At 60.5% G+C, this 17,457-nt stretch overlaps 1 protein-coding gene and 1 long non-coding RNA gene across 2 annotated transcripts in view; both read right to left on the reverse strand.

The window, feature by feature from the left end:
• Positions 1 to 2,520: 2,520 nt before the first annotated feature.
• LOC132591008 (uncharacterized) overlaps positions 2,521 to 17,457 on the reverse strand; it is a 182,221-nt gene continuing 167,284 nt past the window's right edge. Inside the window, exon 3 of the long non-coding RNA XR_009556796.1 lies at positions 2,521 to 2,535. This is a non-coding gene — a long non-coding RNA (uncharacterized LOC132591008). The remainder of the gene's footprint in view (positions 2,536 to 17,457) is intronic.
• On the reverse strand, positions 4,059 to 16,485 carry LOC132591006 (ankyrin repeat domain-containing protein 50-like). Its single transcript, XM_060263894.1, has 3 exons — positions 16,090 to 16,485; positions 15,684 to 15,919; positions 4,059 to 7,054 (listed from the first exon to the last, which is right to left on the reverse strand). Exons 1-3 carry the CDS (start codon positions 16,482 to 16,484, stop codon positions 4,059 to 4,061), a joined length of 3,627 nt encoding a protein of 1,208 aa, XP_060119877.1. The 5' UTR covers position 16,485.

The raw sequence follows: 17,457 nt of genomic DNA on the forward strand, positions 1-17,457 counted from the left end.
GCCGGCTGCTGCGGGCCACACGGGCTCTGCTCCCCCCCGCGAGGCCGGGGCTGGGCCGTGGTGACCGAGGGGTTGAGCAGCCCGCGGGGCAAGCTGGTGGCTGACCGCATGCCCACTGCCTGAAGCCCCCGTGCTGCTGAGCGGCGGGGGGGGGGGTGTCATCAGGCCCCCGAGGGTCCCTCCCCTCCCGAGCCGCCTTCGGTAGCAGCGCCTGGGCTGCCTACTCTTCATCAGGCCACGCTTTGGGCAAGAAGTGGCCCAATTCTGTTTGTCCTCAAAGATGTGGGGGGCAGCATTGCCTGACTGGCCGCTGTGTGGGGGGTGCTTTGGGGTAGTCTGTGGGCGGCTGAGCCCTTCTCAGGGGCAGCCGCTTGTGCTTTCGTTTGAAGTGTCCTGTCTGTCCCTCTGCTGTTTGGCTCTCCAGATCTCTGCATGTCAAGGACGGGCTGGCTGTTGATTGTGCTGATCTGTTGATTGTACCAATTTATTCTCTGTACTTCGCCTTGAGCCCGAGTGAGAAAGACGGACTGCAGATAGTGCAAATAAATCAGCTCAGAGAGCTGCCATGTCTAGAGCCCTCTCTTCCGCCGCCACTTAGCAGGGTGGTCTTCTCCCCCCCCCCCTTCACTCCCAGACTGCAGAGCAAATATTCGGAGGGGCGGGGGGGGGGGTGTTAAATAAAAGGCTCATTAATGGAGCAGAATGTAGCAAGCTCAGGGGCTGTTTTTATTGGGAAAGGGGATTGTAGTCTCTTGCCAAGGCTTATTCTGCCCTGACTCCCTGCTCTGACCGTCTCCCTTTGCAAGACACTCCCTGCCCCGTGGGATGCTGGGCCTTCACCAATATCATCTTTAGGAGAGCCAGTTTGGTGTGGTGGTTAAGTGCTTGGACTCTTATCTGGGAGAACCAGGTTTGATTCCTCCCTCCTCCACTTGCACCTACTGGAATGGCCTTGGGTCAGCCAGAGCTCTCGCAGGAGTTGTCCTTGAAAGGGCAGCTGCTGGGAGAGCCCTCTCAGCCCCACCCATTTCCCAGGGTGTCTGTTGTAGGGAAGATATAGGAGATTGTAGACAGCTCTGAGCCTCTGTCCTTGAAAGGGCAACTTCTGGGAGAGCTCTCTCAGCCCCACCCACCTCCCAGGGGGTCTGTGGAGAGGGAGGAATATATAGGAGATTGTAGGCCGCTCTGAGCCTCTTTCCTTGAAAGGGCAACTTCTGGGAGAGCCCTCTCAGCCTCACCCACCTCACAGGGTGTCTGTTGTTGGAAAGGAAGATATAGGAGATTGTAGACCGCTCTGAGCCTCTGTCCTCAAAAGGGCAACTTCTGGGAGAGCTCTCTCAGCCCCACCCACCTCCCAGGGTGTCTGTTGTGCGGGAGGAAGATATAGGAATTGTAGACCACTCTGAGCCTCTGTCCTCGAAAGGGCAACTTCTGGGAGAGCTCTCTCAGCCCCACCCACCGCCCAGGGTGTCTGTTGTGCGGGAGGAAGATATAGGAGATTGTAGATCGCTCTGAGCCTCTGTCCTCGAAAGGGCAACTTCTGGGAGAGCTCTCTCAGCCCCACCCACCGCCCAGGGTGTCTGTTGTGCGGGAGGAAGATATAGGAGATTGTAGACCGCTCTGAGCCTCTGTCCTTGAAAGGGCAACTTCTGGGAGAGCTCTCTCAGCCCCACCCACTTCCCAGGGTGTCTGTTGTGGGGGAGGAAGGGAAAGGAGATTGTAGGCTGCTCTCAGTCTCTGTCCTTAAAAGGGCAGCTGCTGTGAGAACCCTCTCAGCCCCACCCGCCTCACAGGGTGTCTGCTGTAGGGGAGGAAGAGAAAGGAGATTGTAGGTCGCTCTGAGACTGTCCTTGAAAGGGCAGCTTCTGGGAGAGCCCTCTCAGCCCCACCCACCTCACAGGGTGTCTGTTGTGGGGGAGGAAGGGGAAGGAGATTTAAAGCCAATGTCTTCCATCTTTGGGCCTGGCTGAGAGCGCTGAAAGATTGGTAGAGAAATCAGCACAGCTCAGAAGAGGGGGGCTCCTTTCTTGCCACAGTTGGGGGGGGTGTTTCCCACCACCTCCACCACAAGAAACAGCCTTCAGGTCACGGAGCCCTTCGTGGGGCCACGTCCTCTGCAGGCTCTAGGGCTTCCGTGTCCCTTCCTGACCCTCTGGAATAGCGATGCAGAAATGCAATGGGGAGGTCCTGCAGGAAAGCAGCCCTTCTCCCCCTGCACCGGGACTCCTCAAGGCAGACTCAGCTGCCTCAGGCCCCGTCCCCCACAAAAAAATCCATCTAGTCACATCAAGCTGGCCTTTCTTCCCCCAAGGCCTGGGATGCCTTTTGGGAGTGGCAGCCGCTCTCCAGGGACTCCGGCAGAGGAACTCCTTCCCACCCCCTTCCATCTGGCGAGGCTACTGGAGCTTGAACCAGGTTCTTGTGCCCCACAGCCCCTCCCCGCAGTGCTCCAGGGCCTGCTGCTTGGTTCTTTCAGCTGGAGATGCTGCTGCAGGGGATCGAACCCGGGACCTTCTGCAGGCCAAGCAGAGGCCCCTCCCCTTTCCTCCTGTTGGCCAAACCTGCTTAATGAAAGAGCCACATAGAACAAACGTCAGATGCTGGAGAGTCTCGAGTCAGGCAGGCAGGCAAATAGATGCGGTGGGTGGGAGGAAGGATAGAGGTGGAAAGAAAGCAACTTTAACTTTCTCCAAGCTCCAATACATTCTCCAAGCTGCTGGCTGGCTTGGCAAAGTGATTTAAAGAGAGAAATGCCTTCTCCAAACCGGCCTACAGAGCAGTGGAGGCTTCAAGAGTCGCACAGTGTGTGTGAAAGACCTGAGCCACAGTTTGGGCACCCCTGGCCGAGCCTCTTCACACAAGAGGGCAGGTCCTGCAGGGCCACGGACAGGCGCAAGTGGAGGCCACAGCAGCCCGTGGGGCTCCAGTTCCAGCCACGATGATTGGGAAGTGGGGGGGTGTTATCTGCCCCCGGGGGGATCCTCGCTGGGCACGAGGCCCGCAGTTGCCAAAATCCTGCCAGCACCCATCAGCCGCTTGTCTCTGCTTGGAGGAGACGTCCCAGTCTGCCCCTCCCCCCCAAAAAAAAAAGAATGCCAGAGAGAGCCAGTGGGTGTGCCAGCCCCAGGCCTTTATTGGTGACAGTCACTTGCATGCCCATGCCAGCCACGGGGGGCCCAGCACCCCCCCCCACCCCAGTTCCCTCCCACCCACCCGCAGGGCAGAGGCTGTTTTTGGTATCGACTGGTTCCCAAGTCACTTGTGGCAATGAATTAAATAAGTGATTAAGACATGGAGGAAGGCAGCGCGGCCGCAGCACCAGGTGTGGGGGGAGGGAGGGGAGGGGGTGCACTGCAGGCCTTTCTCTCTGGCCTCTGGGGAGGCACAGCCGGCTGAGTGAGGGGCGCCCTTGCAGCTGGCCAAACTTGCCAGCCACTCTCGGCCAAAGGCCCAGGCTTCAAGGATGGCTGGAGGGCAGGGGGGGCTGGCTTTCCAGTCGCACAGGGTGGGGGCTAGAGGGGTCCGGCCTGCTCTTGCACAGGGAGCCCCCCCCCCCACTAAGCCTGGCCTCCCTGGGGAGCATCTGAGTCTGCACCCGGGACCCTGCGGGGCCTCCTTGCAGCTGAAGGACTGGCCCCCAAGAAGGGCATGGCGGGCAGTGGGCAGAGCAAGGGCTCTCTGCACACACTCAGCCAGCCAAGCCCAGATCATCCCCCCCCCTCGCTTCCCTCTCTGCCTTGGCCCTCCCCTTCTAAGGCACCTCTGGCCACAAGGAGCCCCAAATGGCCCCCTCCGGTCTACTGTGCTCTCTGCATGTGGGGTGGAACCCTGCCCCCCAGCACTGCGTACAGACAAGAGGGAAGCAGCCGGGAAGCATCTACCACCCCCGGGCTGACAGCACCTGCCTCCCCGCCCCTCCTGGCAAGCTCAGGGGGCGCTTGGACCCCTTGCCTGCGAGGGCAGGAGAGGAAGCTGCACCCCAGCCAGTGGGGTTCAAGGCCAGGCCCAAGAGGCCACTGTTAAGGCTCAGGGCCCCAGCCGGTCTCTGCAGCCGCTGGTCAGAGGGGGGTCTCCTGCTTGTAATGGTAGCCGCAGGTGGGGCCCTCGAACTGGAGCTTGATGGCGGCCTTGAGGTGCAGGTGGGGGTCGAGAGAATCCAGGGAGAGGAGAGGGGCCCCAGGCCCCTCGCTGTGCTTGTCCGGACCCCCCGGGGGGTGGGCGGCTGGGAGGGCAGCCTGGCGCCGGCGGGGCAGAGAGTGCTGCTGGATCTGCTGGGCAAAGCTGAGGCTGTCCGCGGGCACCGTCTGCGCCGTGGCCAGGGAGTGGAAAGTGGACGTGGTGGCGGCCGAAGAGCCGTGGGACAGCAGGGACTTGCGGCGTTCGTCCCCCGAGTCCGTGGAGGGGGAGCTGGAGCCCTTGCCGGGGGGAGCTGGGCTGCTCGTGGAGCTGCTGGAGGAGCCCAGCCGGGGGGAGGTGGGCACGGGCAGGCCCCTGGGGCATTCCAGCAGCTGCTGCACGGCATGGTGACCCTGTTTGGCAGCCATGCGCATGGGGGTGCGCCCGGCCCTGTCCCGGACGTGGGGGTTGGCTCCATGCTCCAGCAGCACTCTCACCACCTCGGCGTGGCCCTCCTGTGCCGCGATGCCCAGGGCAGTGGCCCCTTCGCCGCAGGCGTGGTCGAGCTGAGCCCCGCTCTCCAGCAAGAGGCGGGCGAGGCTGGCGTGGCCCTGCCAGGCAGCCAAGTGCAGGACAGAGCGGCCCTCCCCGTCCACGGCAGCCACGTCCGCCCCGTAGCTCAGGAGGAGTCGTGTGGCCTCCACCTGCCCCTGCCAGCAGGTGACGTGCAGAGCAGTGCGGCCCTGGGCGTCCCGCCCCTCCAAGCTGGCGCCGTTTTCCAGCAGCACCTCCGCCATCTCCAGCAGCCCTTCCAGCACCAGGAGGTAGAGCAGGGGACGGCTCTCGGCGTCGGACAAATTCACGTCAGCCCCCTTGCGCAGGAGCAGCTCGGCCGTGGCGCGGTGCCCCCCCAGCATGGCCAGGCTCAGGGCAGAGAGGCCGTCGTAGCCGGCGTGGTCGATGGGAGAGCCCCGCTCCAGCAGGAGCCGCACGGTGTCCGTCTGGCCTTCCTGGGCGGCCAGCAGCAGAGGGACCCGCCCGTCCCGGTTGGGCTCGGCCACGCGGGCCCCGGCCTCTAGGAGCAGGACGCAGGTCCGAGCGTGGCCCAGCCAAGCAGCCAGGTGCAGGGGGGTCCAGCCCAGCCCGTCACGGTGGTTCTCATCAAGGCCCCGCTCCAGCAGAGCCCTGACCACGCCCTCGCTGCCCTGCCCGGCGGCCACGCCCAGCACTGTCCGCCCTTCGCTGTCCAGGACATCCACGGCCGCCCCCCAAAGCAGCAAGGAGTCCACCACCGCCCTGTGGCCCATGGAGGCGGCAGCCAAGAGCGGGGTGCAGCCCCCAGAGTCCGCCTCGTCCACGTCAGCCCCGGCTTCCAGCAGCAGCTCCACCACATCCGCGTGGCCCTCATAGGCGGCCACCAACAAGGGGGTCATCCCGTCCCGGTCTGCATGTCCCGGGGAGGCTCCGTGATCCAACAGCAGCTCCACCACTTTGGCGTAGCCGCGGCTGGCCGGGACACAGAGGGCCGCCACGGAAAGTGCTGTGCGCCCATCCACGTCGGCGTGGTCCACGTGGGCGCCGTGAGCCAGCAGCAGCGCCACGATCTCTCGGTGTCCCATGTAGGCGGCCGCAATGAGAGCCGTGCGCCCTTCCATGTCGGCCCGGTTCACGCCAGCCCCATGCTGCAGCAGAGTGTCCACGATGTCCTCGTGCCCCCCCCAGGCAGCTGCCCGCAGCGCGGTCCTCCCCTCCGTGTCGGAGCAGTCCACGCTCGCCCCCGCCCGCAAGAGGACGCTGACAGCCTCGCTGTGGCCCCCCCAGGCTGCAGCCCGCAGCGCCGTCCAGCCTTCCCGGTCGGGCCGGTCCACACTGGCCCCGTGAGCCAGCAAGCAGCGCAGCACCTTGGTGTGTCCTTGGCGGGCGGCAAGGGTCATGGGCGTCTGTCCGTGCCGGTCCGGGACTTCCGCCTGCGCCCCCCGGGCCAGAAGCAGCCCCGCCACTTCATGGTTGCCACTGTGGGCGGCGCTGGCCAGCAAAGTCCGGCCGTTGGCATCGCGCTGGTTGACGCTGGCGCCGTTTTCCAGCAAGAGGCGCACGGAGTCCTCGCGCTCCAGGGCCTGCTGCAGGGAGGGCCCGGGGCCTTGGTCCCCCAGGTGGGCCCCCGCCAGCACCAGCAGCTCCAGCACGGGGGGCTCCAGCGGCAGCAGCAGCTCCTCCACCACCTCCAGGCAGCGCTCCACGGGCGCCTGGCACCACACCAGCCACAGGGCCAGCTGCCAGGCCTCCAGGCCCAGCTCGGCAGACAGCAGGTGGCGGGCCAGCTCATGCACCTGCTCCGGACTCAGCTCCGGCGCCCGGCAGGAGGCGCTCATGGCCAGGGAGGCGTGCCCACAGGCCGGGCGGCACACGTACTTCTGGGTGCAGTGCTTGACGTCACACAGCCACTCGGCAAAGCTGTCGTGGAAGAGGAGGCAGGCGCCCCCCGGGCCCTCTCGCACCAGCGCCCCCAGGGCTGCCAGCCACCCGGCAAACTCCTGCCAGGGCACGGGCTGGCGCGTCCAGACTGCCGCGTAGAGCTCCGTGGGCCCCAGGGGGCGAGGGGTGGCCAGGAGGGCCTCCAGCAAGGGGCGGACGGTGGCAAACTCCTGCCCAGGGAAGAGGCGCTGGCACAGCCAGAGGTAGAGGCCGTAGAGGGTGCCCGGGATGTGGCGCACCTCCCGCAGGGTGACCAGCTCCCCCGCCACGCCGTCCAGCACCCGCTCCAGGTACAGCAGGCAGCCGTTGCTCTTGATGTGCAGCTGGCTCAGGGCCTCGGCCGTGTCGCGCGTCAAGTGCCGCCGCAACGCTTCCTCCCGCTCCAGCCGGGCTAGGATGTACTGCTGCACGTCGCACACCACCGAGTCCCGCCGCAGGTCGTCCAGGCACAGCCGGTGGAAACCTGGAGGGAGGGCAGGAGGAGGAGGAGAAGCCACAAGGAGGATGAGCACAAGGGGAGAGCCGCAGGCTGAGGGGGTGTGCTGCCCCCCTGGTGGAGGGCAGCAGTGCCACAAGGCTAGCTGGTCAGCCCCCAAGCCTCATAGATTTTAGGCAGCCTCCAGTCTTCCGGGGAGAGCAGACAATGGCTAGGAGGAGCAGCCCACCCCCACCCATGGCAAATCCAGGCCTCTCTGAAACAGGCACTAGGCCCGGATACGAGTCCTGCCCTGGCTCTCCCCCTCCCCCCTTACATGCAGTCCCACGGGGCAGAGCCTCCGTTTGGCATTCTAGAGGTCCCCAGCTCCATCCCCAGCATCACCTGGGAGGCGACAGGAGGACTCCAAGAGCCACTGCCAGCCGGAGCCCAACTCCTTTGCCACAAGGTCCAGATCCAATATAAATACCACTGTTGGCCTGGACCACGGGGGCCATAAAATGGAACATGAGCTACCAGAGATATAAGCTTCATAAAGATGGTTTCAGATACTGCAAGGCGATAGGCTTGAGTGGATTAGGTGTGAAGCGTTAAGAGATAGCAGGAGCGGAGATATTGTCATGGGTAATGAGACAGGCAACTGAGATGAAGAAGAAGATATTGGATTTATATCCCGCCCTCCACTCCGAAGAGTCTCAGAGCGGCTCACAATCTCCTTTACCTTCCCCCCACACACAACAGACACCCTGTGAGGTAGATGAAGATATTGGATTTACGGTATATCCCGCTCTCCACTCCGAAAAGTCTCAGAGCGGCTCACAATCTCCTTTACCGTCCTCCCCCACAACAGACACCCTGTGAGGTAGATGAAAATATTGGATTTATATCCCGCCCTCCACTCCGAAGAGTCTCAGAGGGGCTCACAATCTCCTTTCCCTTCCTCCCCCACAACAGACACCCTGTGAGGTAGATGAAGATATTGGATTTATATCCCGCCCTCCACTCCGAAGAGTCTCAGAGTGGCTCACAATCTCCTTTACCTTCCTCCCCCACAACAGACACCCTGTGAGGTAGATGAAAATATTGGATTTATATCCCGCCCTCCACTCCGAAGAGTCTCAGAGTGGCTCACAATCTCCTTTACCTTCCTCCCCCACAACAGACACCCTGTGAGGTAGATGAAGATACTGGATTTATATCCCGCCCTCCACTCCGAAGAGTCTCAGAGCGGCTCACAATCTCCTTTCCCTTCCTCCCCCACAACAGACACCCTGTGAGGTAGATGAAGATATTGGATTTATATCCCGCCCTACACTCCGAAGAGTCTCAGAGTGGCTCACAATCTCCTTTACCTTCCTCCCCCACAACAGACACCCTGTGAGGTATATGAAGATACTGGATTTATATCCGCCCTCCACTCCGAAGAGTCTCAGAGCGGCTCACAATCTCCTTTCCCTTCCTCCCCCACAAAAGACACCCTGTGAGGTAGATGAAGATATTGGATTTATATCCCGCCCTCCACTCCGAAGAGCCTCAGAGGGGCTCACAATCTCCTTTCCCTTCCTCCCCCACAACAGACACCCTGTGAGGTAGATGGAGATATTGGATTTATATCCCGCCCTACACTCCGAAGAGTCTCAGAGCGGCTCACAATCTTCTTTACCTTCCTCCCCCACAACAGACACCCTGTGAGGTAGATGAAGATATTGGATTTATATCCCGCCCTCCACTCCGAAGAGCCTCAGAGGGGCTCACAATCTCCTTTCCCTTCCTCCCCCACAACAGACACCCTGTGAGGTAGATGGAGATATTGGATTTATATCCCACCCTCCGCTCTGAAGAGTCTCAGAGTGGCTCACAATCTCCTTTCCCTTCCTCCCCCACAACAGACACCCTGTGAGGTAGATGGAGATATTGGATTTATATCCCACCCTCCGCTCTGAAGAGTCTCAGAGCGGCTCACAATCTCCTTTCCCTTCCTCCCCCACAACAGACACCCTGTGAGGTAGATGAAGATATTGGATTTATATCCCGCCCTCCACTCCGAAGAGTCTCAGAGCGACTCACAATCTCCTTTTCCTTCCTCCCCCACAACAGACACCCTGTGAGGTAGATGAAGATATTGGATTTATATCCCGCCCTCCACTCCGAAGAGTCTCAGAGCGGCTCACAATCTCCTTTCCCTTCCTCCCCCACAACAGACACCCTGTGAGGTAGATGAAGATAGTGGATTTATATCCCGCCCTCCACTCCGAAGAGTCTCAGAGCGGCTCACAATCTCCTTTACCTTCCTCCCCCACAACAGACGCCCTGTGAGGTAGATGAAGATACTGGATTTATATCCCGCCCTCCACTCCGAAGAGTCTCAGAGCGGCTCACAATCTCCTTTCCCTTCCTCCCCCACAACAGACACCCTGTGAGGTAGATGAAGATAGTGGATTTATATCCCGCCCTCCACTCCGAAGAGTCTCAGAGCGGCTCACAATCTCCTTTCCCTTCCTCCCCCACAACAGACACCCTGTGAGGTAGATGAAGATAGTGGATTTATATCCCGCCCTCCACTCCGAAGAGTCTCAGAGCGGCTCACAATCTCCTTTCCCTTCCTCCCCCACAACAGACACCCTGTGAGGTAGATGAAGATAGTGGATTTATATCCCGCCCTCCACTCCGAAGAGTCTCAGAGCGGCTCACAATCTCCTTTCCCTTCCTCCCCCACAACAGACACCCTGTGAGGTAGATGAAGATAGTGGATTTATATCCCGCCCTCCACTCCGAAGAGTCTCAGAGCGGCTCACAATCTCCTTTCCCTTCCTCCCCCACAACAGACACCCTGTGAGGTAGATGAAGATAGTGGATTTATATCCCGCCCTCCACTCCAAAGAGTCTCAGAGCGGCTCACAATCTCCTTTCCCTTCCTCCCCCACAACAGACACCCTGTGAGGTAGATGAAGATAGTGGATTTATATCCCGCCCTCCACTCCGAAGAGTCTCAGAGTGGCTCACAATCTCCTTTCCCTTCCTCCCCCACAACAGACACCCTGTGAGGTAGATGAAGATAGTGGATTTATATCCCGCCCTCCACTCCAAAGAGTCTCAGAGTGGCTCACAATCTCCTTTCCCTTCCTCCCCCACAACAGACACCCTGTGAGGTAGATGAAGATAGTGGATTTATATCCCGCCCTCCACTCCGAAGAGTCTCAGAGTGGCTCACAATCTCCTTTCCCTTCCGCCCCCACAACAGACACTCTGTGAGGTAGATGAAGATATTGGATTTATATCCCGCCCTCCACTCCGAAGAGCCTCAGAGCGGCTCACAATCTCCTTTACCTTCCTCCCCCACAACAGACGCCCTGTGAGGTAGATGAAGATACTGGATTTATATCCCGCCCTCCACTCCGAAGAGTCTCAGAGCGGCTCACAATCTCCTTTCCCTTCCTCCCCCACAACAGACACCCTGTGAGGTAGATGAAGATAGTGGATTTATATCCCGCCCTCCACTCCGAAGAGTCTCAGAGCGGCTCACAATCTCCTTTCCCTTCCTCCCCCACAACAGACACCCTGTGAGGTAGATGAAGATAGTGGATTTATATCCCGCCCTCCACTCCGAAGAGTCTCAGAGCGGCTCACAATCTCCTTTCCCTTCCTCCCCCACAACAGACACCCTGTGAGGTAGATGAAGATAGTGGATTTATATCCCGCCCTCCACTCCGAAGAGTCTCAGAGCGGCTCACAATCTCCTTTCCCTTCCTCCCCCACAACAGACACCCTGTGAGGTAGATGAAGATAGTGGATTTATATCCCGCCCTCCACTCCGAAGAGTCTCAGAGCGGCTCAAAATCTCCTTTCCCTTCCTCCCCCACAACAGACACCCTGTGAGGTAGATGAAGATAGTGGATTTATATCCCGCCCTCCACTCCGAAGAGTCTCAGAGCGGCTCACAATCTCCTTTCCCTTCCTCCCCCACAACAGACACCCTGTGAGGTAGATGAAGATAGTGGATTTATATCCCGCCCTCCACTCCGAAGAGTCTCAGAGTGGCTCACAATCTCCTTTCCCTTCCTCCCCCACAACAGACACCCTGTGAGGTAGATGAAGATATTGGATTTATATCCCGCCCTCCACTCCGAAGAGTCTCAGAGCGGCTCACAATCTCCTTTCCCTTCCTCCCCCACAACAGACACCCTGTGAGGTAGATGAAGATAGTGGATTTATATCCCGCCCTCCACTCCGAAGAGTCTCAGAGCGGCTCACAATCTCCTTTCCCTTCCTCCCCCACAACAGACACCCTGTGAGGTAGATGAAGATAGTGGATTTATATCCCGCCCTCCACTCCGAAGAGTCTCAGAGTGGCTCACAATCTCCTTTCCCTTCCTTCCCCACAACAGACACCCTGTGAGGTAGATGAAGATAGTGGATTTATATCCCGCCCTCCACTCCAAAGAGTCTCAGAGTGGCTCACAATCTCCTTTCCCTTCCTCCCCCACAACAGACACCCTGTGAGGTAGATGAAGATAGTGGATTTATATCCCGCCCTCCACTCCGAAGAGTCTCAGAGTGGCTCACAATCTCCTTTCCCTTCCGCCCCCACAACAGACACTCTGTGAGGTAGATGAAGATATTGGATTTATATCCCGCCCTCCACTCCGAAGAGCCTCAGAGTGGCTCACAATCTCCTTTCCCTTCCGCCCCCATAACAGACACCCTGTGAGGTAGATGAAGATAGTGGATTTATATCCCGCCCTCCACTCCGAAGAGTCTCAGAGTGGCTCACAATCTCCTTTCCCTTCCGCCCCCACAACAGACACCCTGTGAGGTAGATGAAGATAGTGGATTTATATCCCGCCCTCCACTCCGAAGAGTCTCAGAGCGGCTCACAATCTCCTTTCCCTTCCTCCCCCACAACAGACACCCTGTGAGGTGGGTGGGGCTGAGAGGGCTCTCACAGCAGCTGCCCTTTCAAGGACAACCTCTGCCAGGGCTATGGCTGACCCAAGGCCATGCTAGCAGGTGCAAGTGGAGATCTCAGTTTGGTCCAGGAGGATGCAACGTATAAATGGACATAAATTGGAAGAAGCGAGCAGTGCCTCACAAGCGTTCATTCCCTGCCACAAATGCTGTTAGTTTTCCAAGCTCTATTAGGCTATTACTGCTTCTGCAGCTATAAAGAACCACCACGTTCAAAAAGCAGTGTGTGTGCGTGTGTGTGTGTGTGGGGGGGGATTTTAGTCTTCCAGGACATCCCGTTGCTGACCAGAGGAGCAGTTCTCTTCCAAAGGGATTTCAGAGGGAGATCTAGAAAGAGAGACTGCTGGATTGCAACGGATCATGAAGCTCAAAGCATCCCCCGAAGTTTGTTCTCTCATTCCCAATGGCGGCTACTGGGATCTGGCAGCTGAAATCCCTTCACTCTCCAAGACAGAGACAGATGGGCTCACATATGCTAAAATTCCCCTTAATTCCCCATCTCTTTCCTGCCCCCCTTCCTTCTTTAACGTGTGTGTATGTGAGAGAGAGAGAGAGATGATGATATTGGATTTATATCCCACTCTCCACTCCGAATCTCAGCATCTCAGAACGGCTCACAATCTCCTATGTCTTCTCCCCCACAAAAGACACCCTGGGAGGTGGGTGGGTCTGAGAGAGCTCTTACAGTAGCTGCCCTTTCAAGGACAACTGCTGTGAGAGCTATCGCTAACCAAGGTCATTCCAGCAGCTGCAAGTGGAAGAGTGGGGAATCAAACCCTGTGAGGTGGGTGGGGCTGAGAGAGCTCTCCCAGAAGCTGCCCTTTCAAGGACAATTCCTATGGGAGCTCTGGCTGACCCAAGGCCATTCTAGAAGAAGAAGAAGATGAAGAAGATATTGGATTTATATCCCGCCCTCCACTCCAAAGAGTCTCAGAGCGGCTCACAATCTCCTTTACCTTCCTCTCCCACAACAGACACCCTGTGAGGTGGGTGGGGCTGGAGAGGGCTCTCACAGCAGCTGCCCTTTCAAGGACAACCTCTGCCAAAGCTCTGGCTGACCCAAGGCCATTTCAGCAGGTGCAAGTGGAGGAGTGGGGAACCAAACCCGGTTCTCCCAGATAGGAGTCTGCCCACTTAACCACTACACCAAACTGGCTCTCACAAGGACAGCTCTGCCAGAGCTCTGGCTGACCCAAGGCCATTTCAGCAAGTGCAAGTGGAGGAGGGGGGAATCAAACCCGGCTCTCCCAGATAAGAGAGCTCTGGCTGACCCAAGGCCATTCCAGCAGCTGCAAGTGGAGGAGTGGGGAATCAAACCCGGTTCTCCCAGATAAGAGAGCTCTGGCTGACCCAAGGGCATTCCAGCAGCTGCAAGTGGAGGAGGGGGGAATCAAACCTGGGTCTCCCAGATAAGAGAGCTCTGGCTGACCCAAGGCCATTCCAGCAGGTGCAAGGGAAGGAGTGGGGAATCAAACCCGGCTCTCCCAGATATGAGAGCTCTGGCTGACCCAAGGCCATTTCAGCAGCTGCACGTGGAGGAGTGGGGAATCAAGCCTGGTTCTCCCAGATAAGAGAGCTCTGGCTGACCCAAGGCCATTCCAGCGGCTGCAAGTGGAGGAGTGGGAATTCAAACCCGGTTCTCCCAGAGAAGAGAGCTCTGGCTGACCCAAGGCCATTCCAGCAGCTGCAAGTGGAGGAGGGGGGAATCAAACCTGGTTCTCCCAGATAAGAGAGCTCTGGCTGACCCAAGGCCATTCCAGCAGGTGCAAGTGGAGGAGTGGGGAATCAAACCCGGCTCTCCCAGATAAGAGAGCTCTGGCTGACCCAAGGCCATTCCAGCAGCTGCAAGAGGAGGAGTGGGGAATCAAGCCTGGTTCTCCCAGATAAGAGAGCCATGGCTGACCCAAGGCCATTCCAGCAGCTGCAAGAGGAGGAGTGGGGAATCAAACCCGGTTCTCCCAGATAAGAGAGCTCTGGCTGACCCAAGGCCATTCCAGCAGGTGCAAGTGGAGGAGTGGGGAATCAAACCCGGTTCTCCCAGATAAGAGAGCTCTGGCTGACCCAAGGCCATTCCAGCAGGTGCAAGTGGAGGAGTGGGGAATCAAACCCGGTTCTCCCAGATAAGAGAGCTCTGGCTGACCCAAGGCCATTCCAGCAGGTGCAAGTGGAGGAGTGGGGAATCAAACCCGGTTCTCCCAGATAAGAGATCTCTGGCTAACCCAAGGCCATTTCAGCAAGTGCAAGTGGAGGAGGGGGGAATCAAACCCGGCTCTCCCAGATAAGAGAGCTCTGGCTGACCCAAGGCCATTCCAGCAGCTGCAAGTGGAGGAGTGGGGAATCAAACCCGGTTCTCCCAGATAAGAGAGCTCTGGCTGACCCAAAGGCATTCCAGCAGCTGCAAGTGGAGGAGGGGGGAATCAAACCTGGGTCTCCCAGATAAGAGAGCTCTGGCTGACCCAAGGCCATTCCAGCAGGTGCAAGGGAAGGAGTGGGGAATCAAACCCGGCTCTCCCAGATATGAGAGCTCTGGCTGACCCAAGGCCATTTCAGCAGCTGCACGTGGAGGAGTGGGGAATCAAGCCTGGTTCTCCCAGATAAGAGAGCTCTGGCTGACCCAAGGCCATTCCAGCGGCTGCAACTGGAGGAGTGGGAATTCAAACCCGGTTCTCCCAGAGAAGAGAGCTCTGGCTGACCCAAGGCCATTCCAGCAGCTGCAAGTGGAGGAGGGGGGAATCAAACCTGGTTCTCCCAGATAAGAGAGCTCTGGCTGACCCAAGGCCATTCCAGCAGGTGCAAGTGGAGGAGTGGGGAATCAAACCCGGCTCTCCCAGATAAGAGAGCTCTGGCTGACCCAAGGCCATTCCAGCAGCTGCAAGAGGAGGAGTGGGGAATCAAGCCTGGTTCTCCCAGATAAGAGAGCCATGGCTGACCCAAGGCCATTCCAGCAGCTGCAAGAGGAGGAGTGGGGAATCAAACCCGGTTCTCCCAGATAAGAGAGCTCTGGCTGACCCAAGGCCATTCCAGCAGGTGCAAGTGGAGGAGTGGGGAATCAAACCCGGTTCTCCCAGATAAGAGAGCTCTGGCTGACCCAAGGCCATTCCAGCAGCTGCAAGTGGAGGAGTGGGGAATCAAACCCGGTTCTCCCAGATAAGAGATCTCTGGCTAACCCAAGGCCATTTCAGCAAGTGCAAGTGGAGGAGTGGGGAATCAAACCCGGCTCTCCCAGATAAGAGTCCGCACACTTCACCACTACACCAAACTGGTCTCCAAGAGGGTCTCAAAGTAAACAGCAGAGCAAGGCTTGTCAGAAGAATCTACTGAAGAGGAAAGCTGACCCCTGGAATAAAGCTTTGTTGCTCTTAAAGGTGCTCTCTCTCTGTCTCTCCTTCCCCCTCCAGAGAGGCTGGGCAATGCAGCCGCAGCAGCCGCAGAGGAGGAAGCTGGAGGGAGCAGAGGGAGCGCTTTCTGTCACGGGACCTGCCCTCTCTTTTCCCTTCCTCCTTGGAGGGGCTTTTCCACACAGCAGCAGAAGGACGCAGGGGACGGTCAGCGGCTGCCGGGCTGGACAGCAGCTTTGCTTGGGCCGGATCCAGCCTGCAGGCCGCATGTTTGCCACCCCTGGAGTAGATGATTCGGGCCTTGGCAGACCAGTGGTGCCACCCAGTACAGCCCCAGCCCCCTCCCTTCTCACCGGGAAAGAGGCGGAGCAGCCCCTTGCAGTGGGAGCGGGCGGTGCAGACCAGCAGGAGCCAGGGGGGCAGGAGCTGGAGGTGGCTGCCCAGGAGCTGGGCGATGGTGCGGCTGGGCCCGGGCGGCGGGGGGCGCCCCTCTTCCTGGTGGTGCAGGAGTCCGGCGTCCAGGGCGTCCACCACCAGCAGCAGCGGCTTGGCAGGGGGCGGCAGGTCCAGCAAGGGCAGCAGCACTGCTCTGCGGAGGGGGGAGGCAAAGACAGAGCCGGTGGTGAGAGCCGGGCAAAGGGGCACAAGAGATGGGATGCCAGGGGTCAGCCCTCACGACCCCAGGGCAAGCGAGACCCCCCTCCCCGGGCAGGCCCAGGCGGGGGCGCGGAGGGAGGGAGGGAGGGGTCCTCCTCTTACCTGCGGAAGGCCTGGTCGAGGTCCTTCTTGGCCTCGGCCCCGTCGAGGGCGCGCCAGGCGTCGGCGTGGCGTCGGAGGTGCTGGCGGTAGGCGGGCAGGAGAGGGCAGCGCTCCATTTGGGCCACGAGGCGTCGGAGGAAGGCGGCGGGCGAGCGGGTGGCGGCGTCGTGGGGCTGGCAGAAGTGCCAGGCGAGGGCGCTCTCGCCCAGCGCCACCCGCCGCCCGGCCGGCGAGGTGGGCCACAGCGCTTCGGTGCACAGGGCCGTCTTGCCGCTGCCCGCCCCGCCGGTCACCAGCACCCCCCCGCCGCCCTCCAGGCTGAGCGCCAGCCGGCCCAGCGCCCACTCGCGGCAGTAGAAGGCCTTGCCCTGCAGCAGGCTCCCCGACGGCTCCATGCCGGGCGGCGGCGGGCGGGCATGGCGCTCTCCCCCGCTCCCCAGGCAGGCAGGCAGGGGGCGGCGTCGGGGCTGCTGCTGCTCACCCGCTCGGCGGCCCCGGGGCGGGCATGCGGCTCCTGGCCCAGCGAGCGAGGCAAGGGGGAGGCCTGGGGGGGGAGGGAGAAGGGGGGGGGTGAGTCCACTGCCCAAGAGGGGGGGGCGCCTTCCTTCCCGGGCTCTGCCGCAGGCGACCTTCGCCGCGCCCTCCCGCACCCCAGCGGCGCCCTGCTGCGGAAAGAAGGGAGAGCCGCGGCCGCTGCTGACTCATCCCCCCTGCACTGGGCGGCCCCTCCCCTCCCCTCCCCAGTCCCACCCTCCGCAGCCGGGCGTGCAGGGACTCCTCCAGGGGGGCGCTCTTCCCCCTCTCGCAGCCGGCTGGGCAGGGGCCCGGGGGGGGGGGGCGGCGGCTGCCTCACCTGCTCCTCCTGCGGGAGTCTCCCGGCGGACTGGGCGGAGGCGGCCTCGGAGCTTCCGCTGGCTCCGGCCTGCAGACAGGAAGCGCCAGGAGGCGGCGGCCCTGCGACGGAGCACGTGCGGCGGCCAGGAGCAAGCGACCGGGGGGGGGGGGGCGGCCTCTCCGCCTGTCTCCGCCCCCTCCCGGGAGTCCCGCTGTCGAGGCAGCCCCCCCTGGACCGCGCCCCTCTGCTCTGCTGCGCCCCCCCCCCCCGTGGTGGTCAGAGAAGGAGCCCCGGGATGGAACTGCCCCCCCCCCCCAGGCGGCTGTGAGGCTTCCAGGAAAGGCGCAACCTCCCCCTCCCCCGCGAAGAAGGCCCAGGAGCGAGCGGGGCTGGCCCAGGACAGAGCCGGACTCGAACCCGTTCCAACTGCGAGTGCCGCCTTCCTTGGTGTCTCTGCACAGGAGGCTGCCTTCTGCTGACTCAGACCCCCCCCCCCCCCAAGAAGAAGATGATATTGGATTTATATCCCACCC

Source organism: Heteronotia binoei, unplaced genomic scaffold (assembly GCF_032191835.1).
Source record: "Heteronotia binoei isolate CCM8104 ecotype False Entrance Well unplaced genomic scaffold, APGP_CSIRO_Hbin_v1 ptg001301l, whole genome shotgun sequence".
Taxonomy (NCBI): Eukaryota; Metazoa; Chordata; class Lepidosauria; order Squamata; family Gekkonidae; genus Heteronotia; species Heteronotia binoei.

Bases quoted from the DNA above. Each gene is read 5' to 3' on its own strand.
- LOC132591006 (XM_060263894.1), bottom strand. From the start codon at position 16,484: ATGGAGCCGTCGGGGAGCCTGCTGCAGGGCAAGGCCTTCTACTGCCGC. The intron at 15,920-16,089 runs GTAAGAGGAGGA...CCCCCTCCGCAG, and splicing joins CTCGACCAGGCCTTCCGCAG to AGCAGTGCTGCTGCCCTTGC. The intron at 7,055-15,683 runs GTGAGAAGGGAG...CCCTCCCTCCAG, and splicing joins GCTGCTCCGCCTCTTTCCCG to GTTTCCACCGGCTGTGCCTG.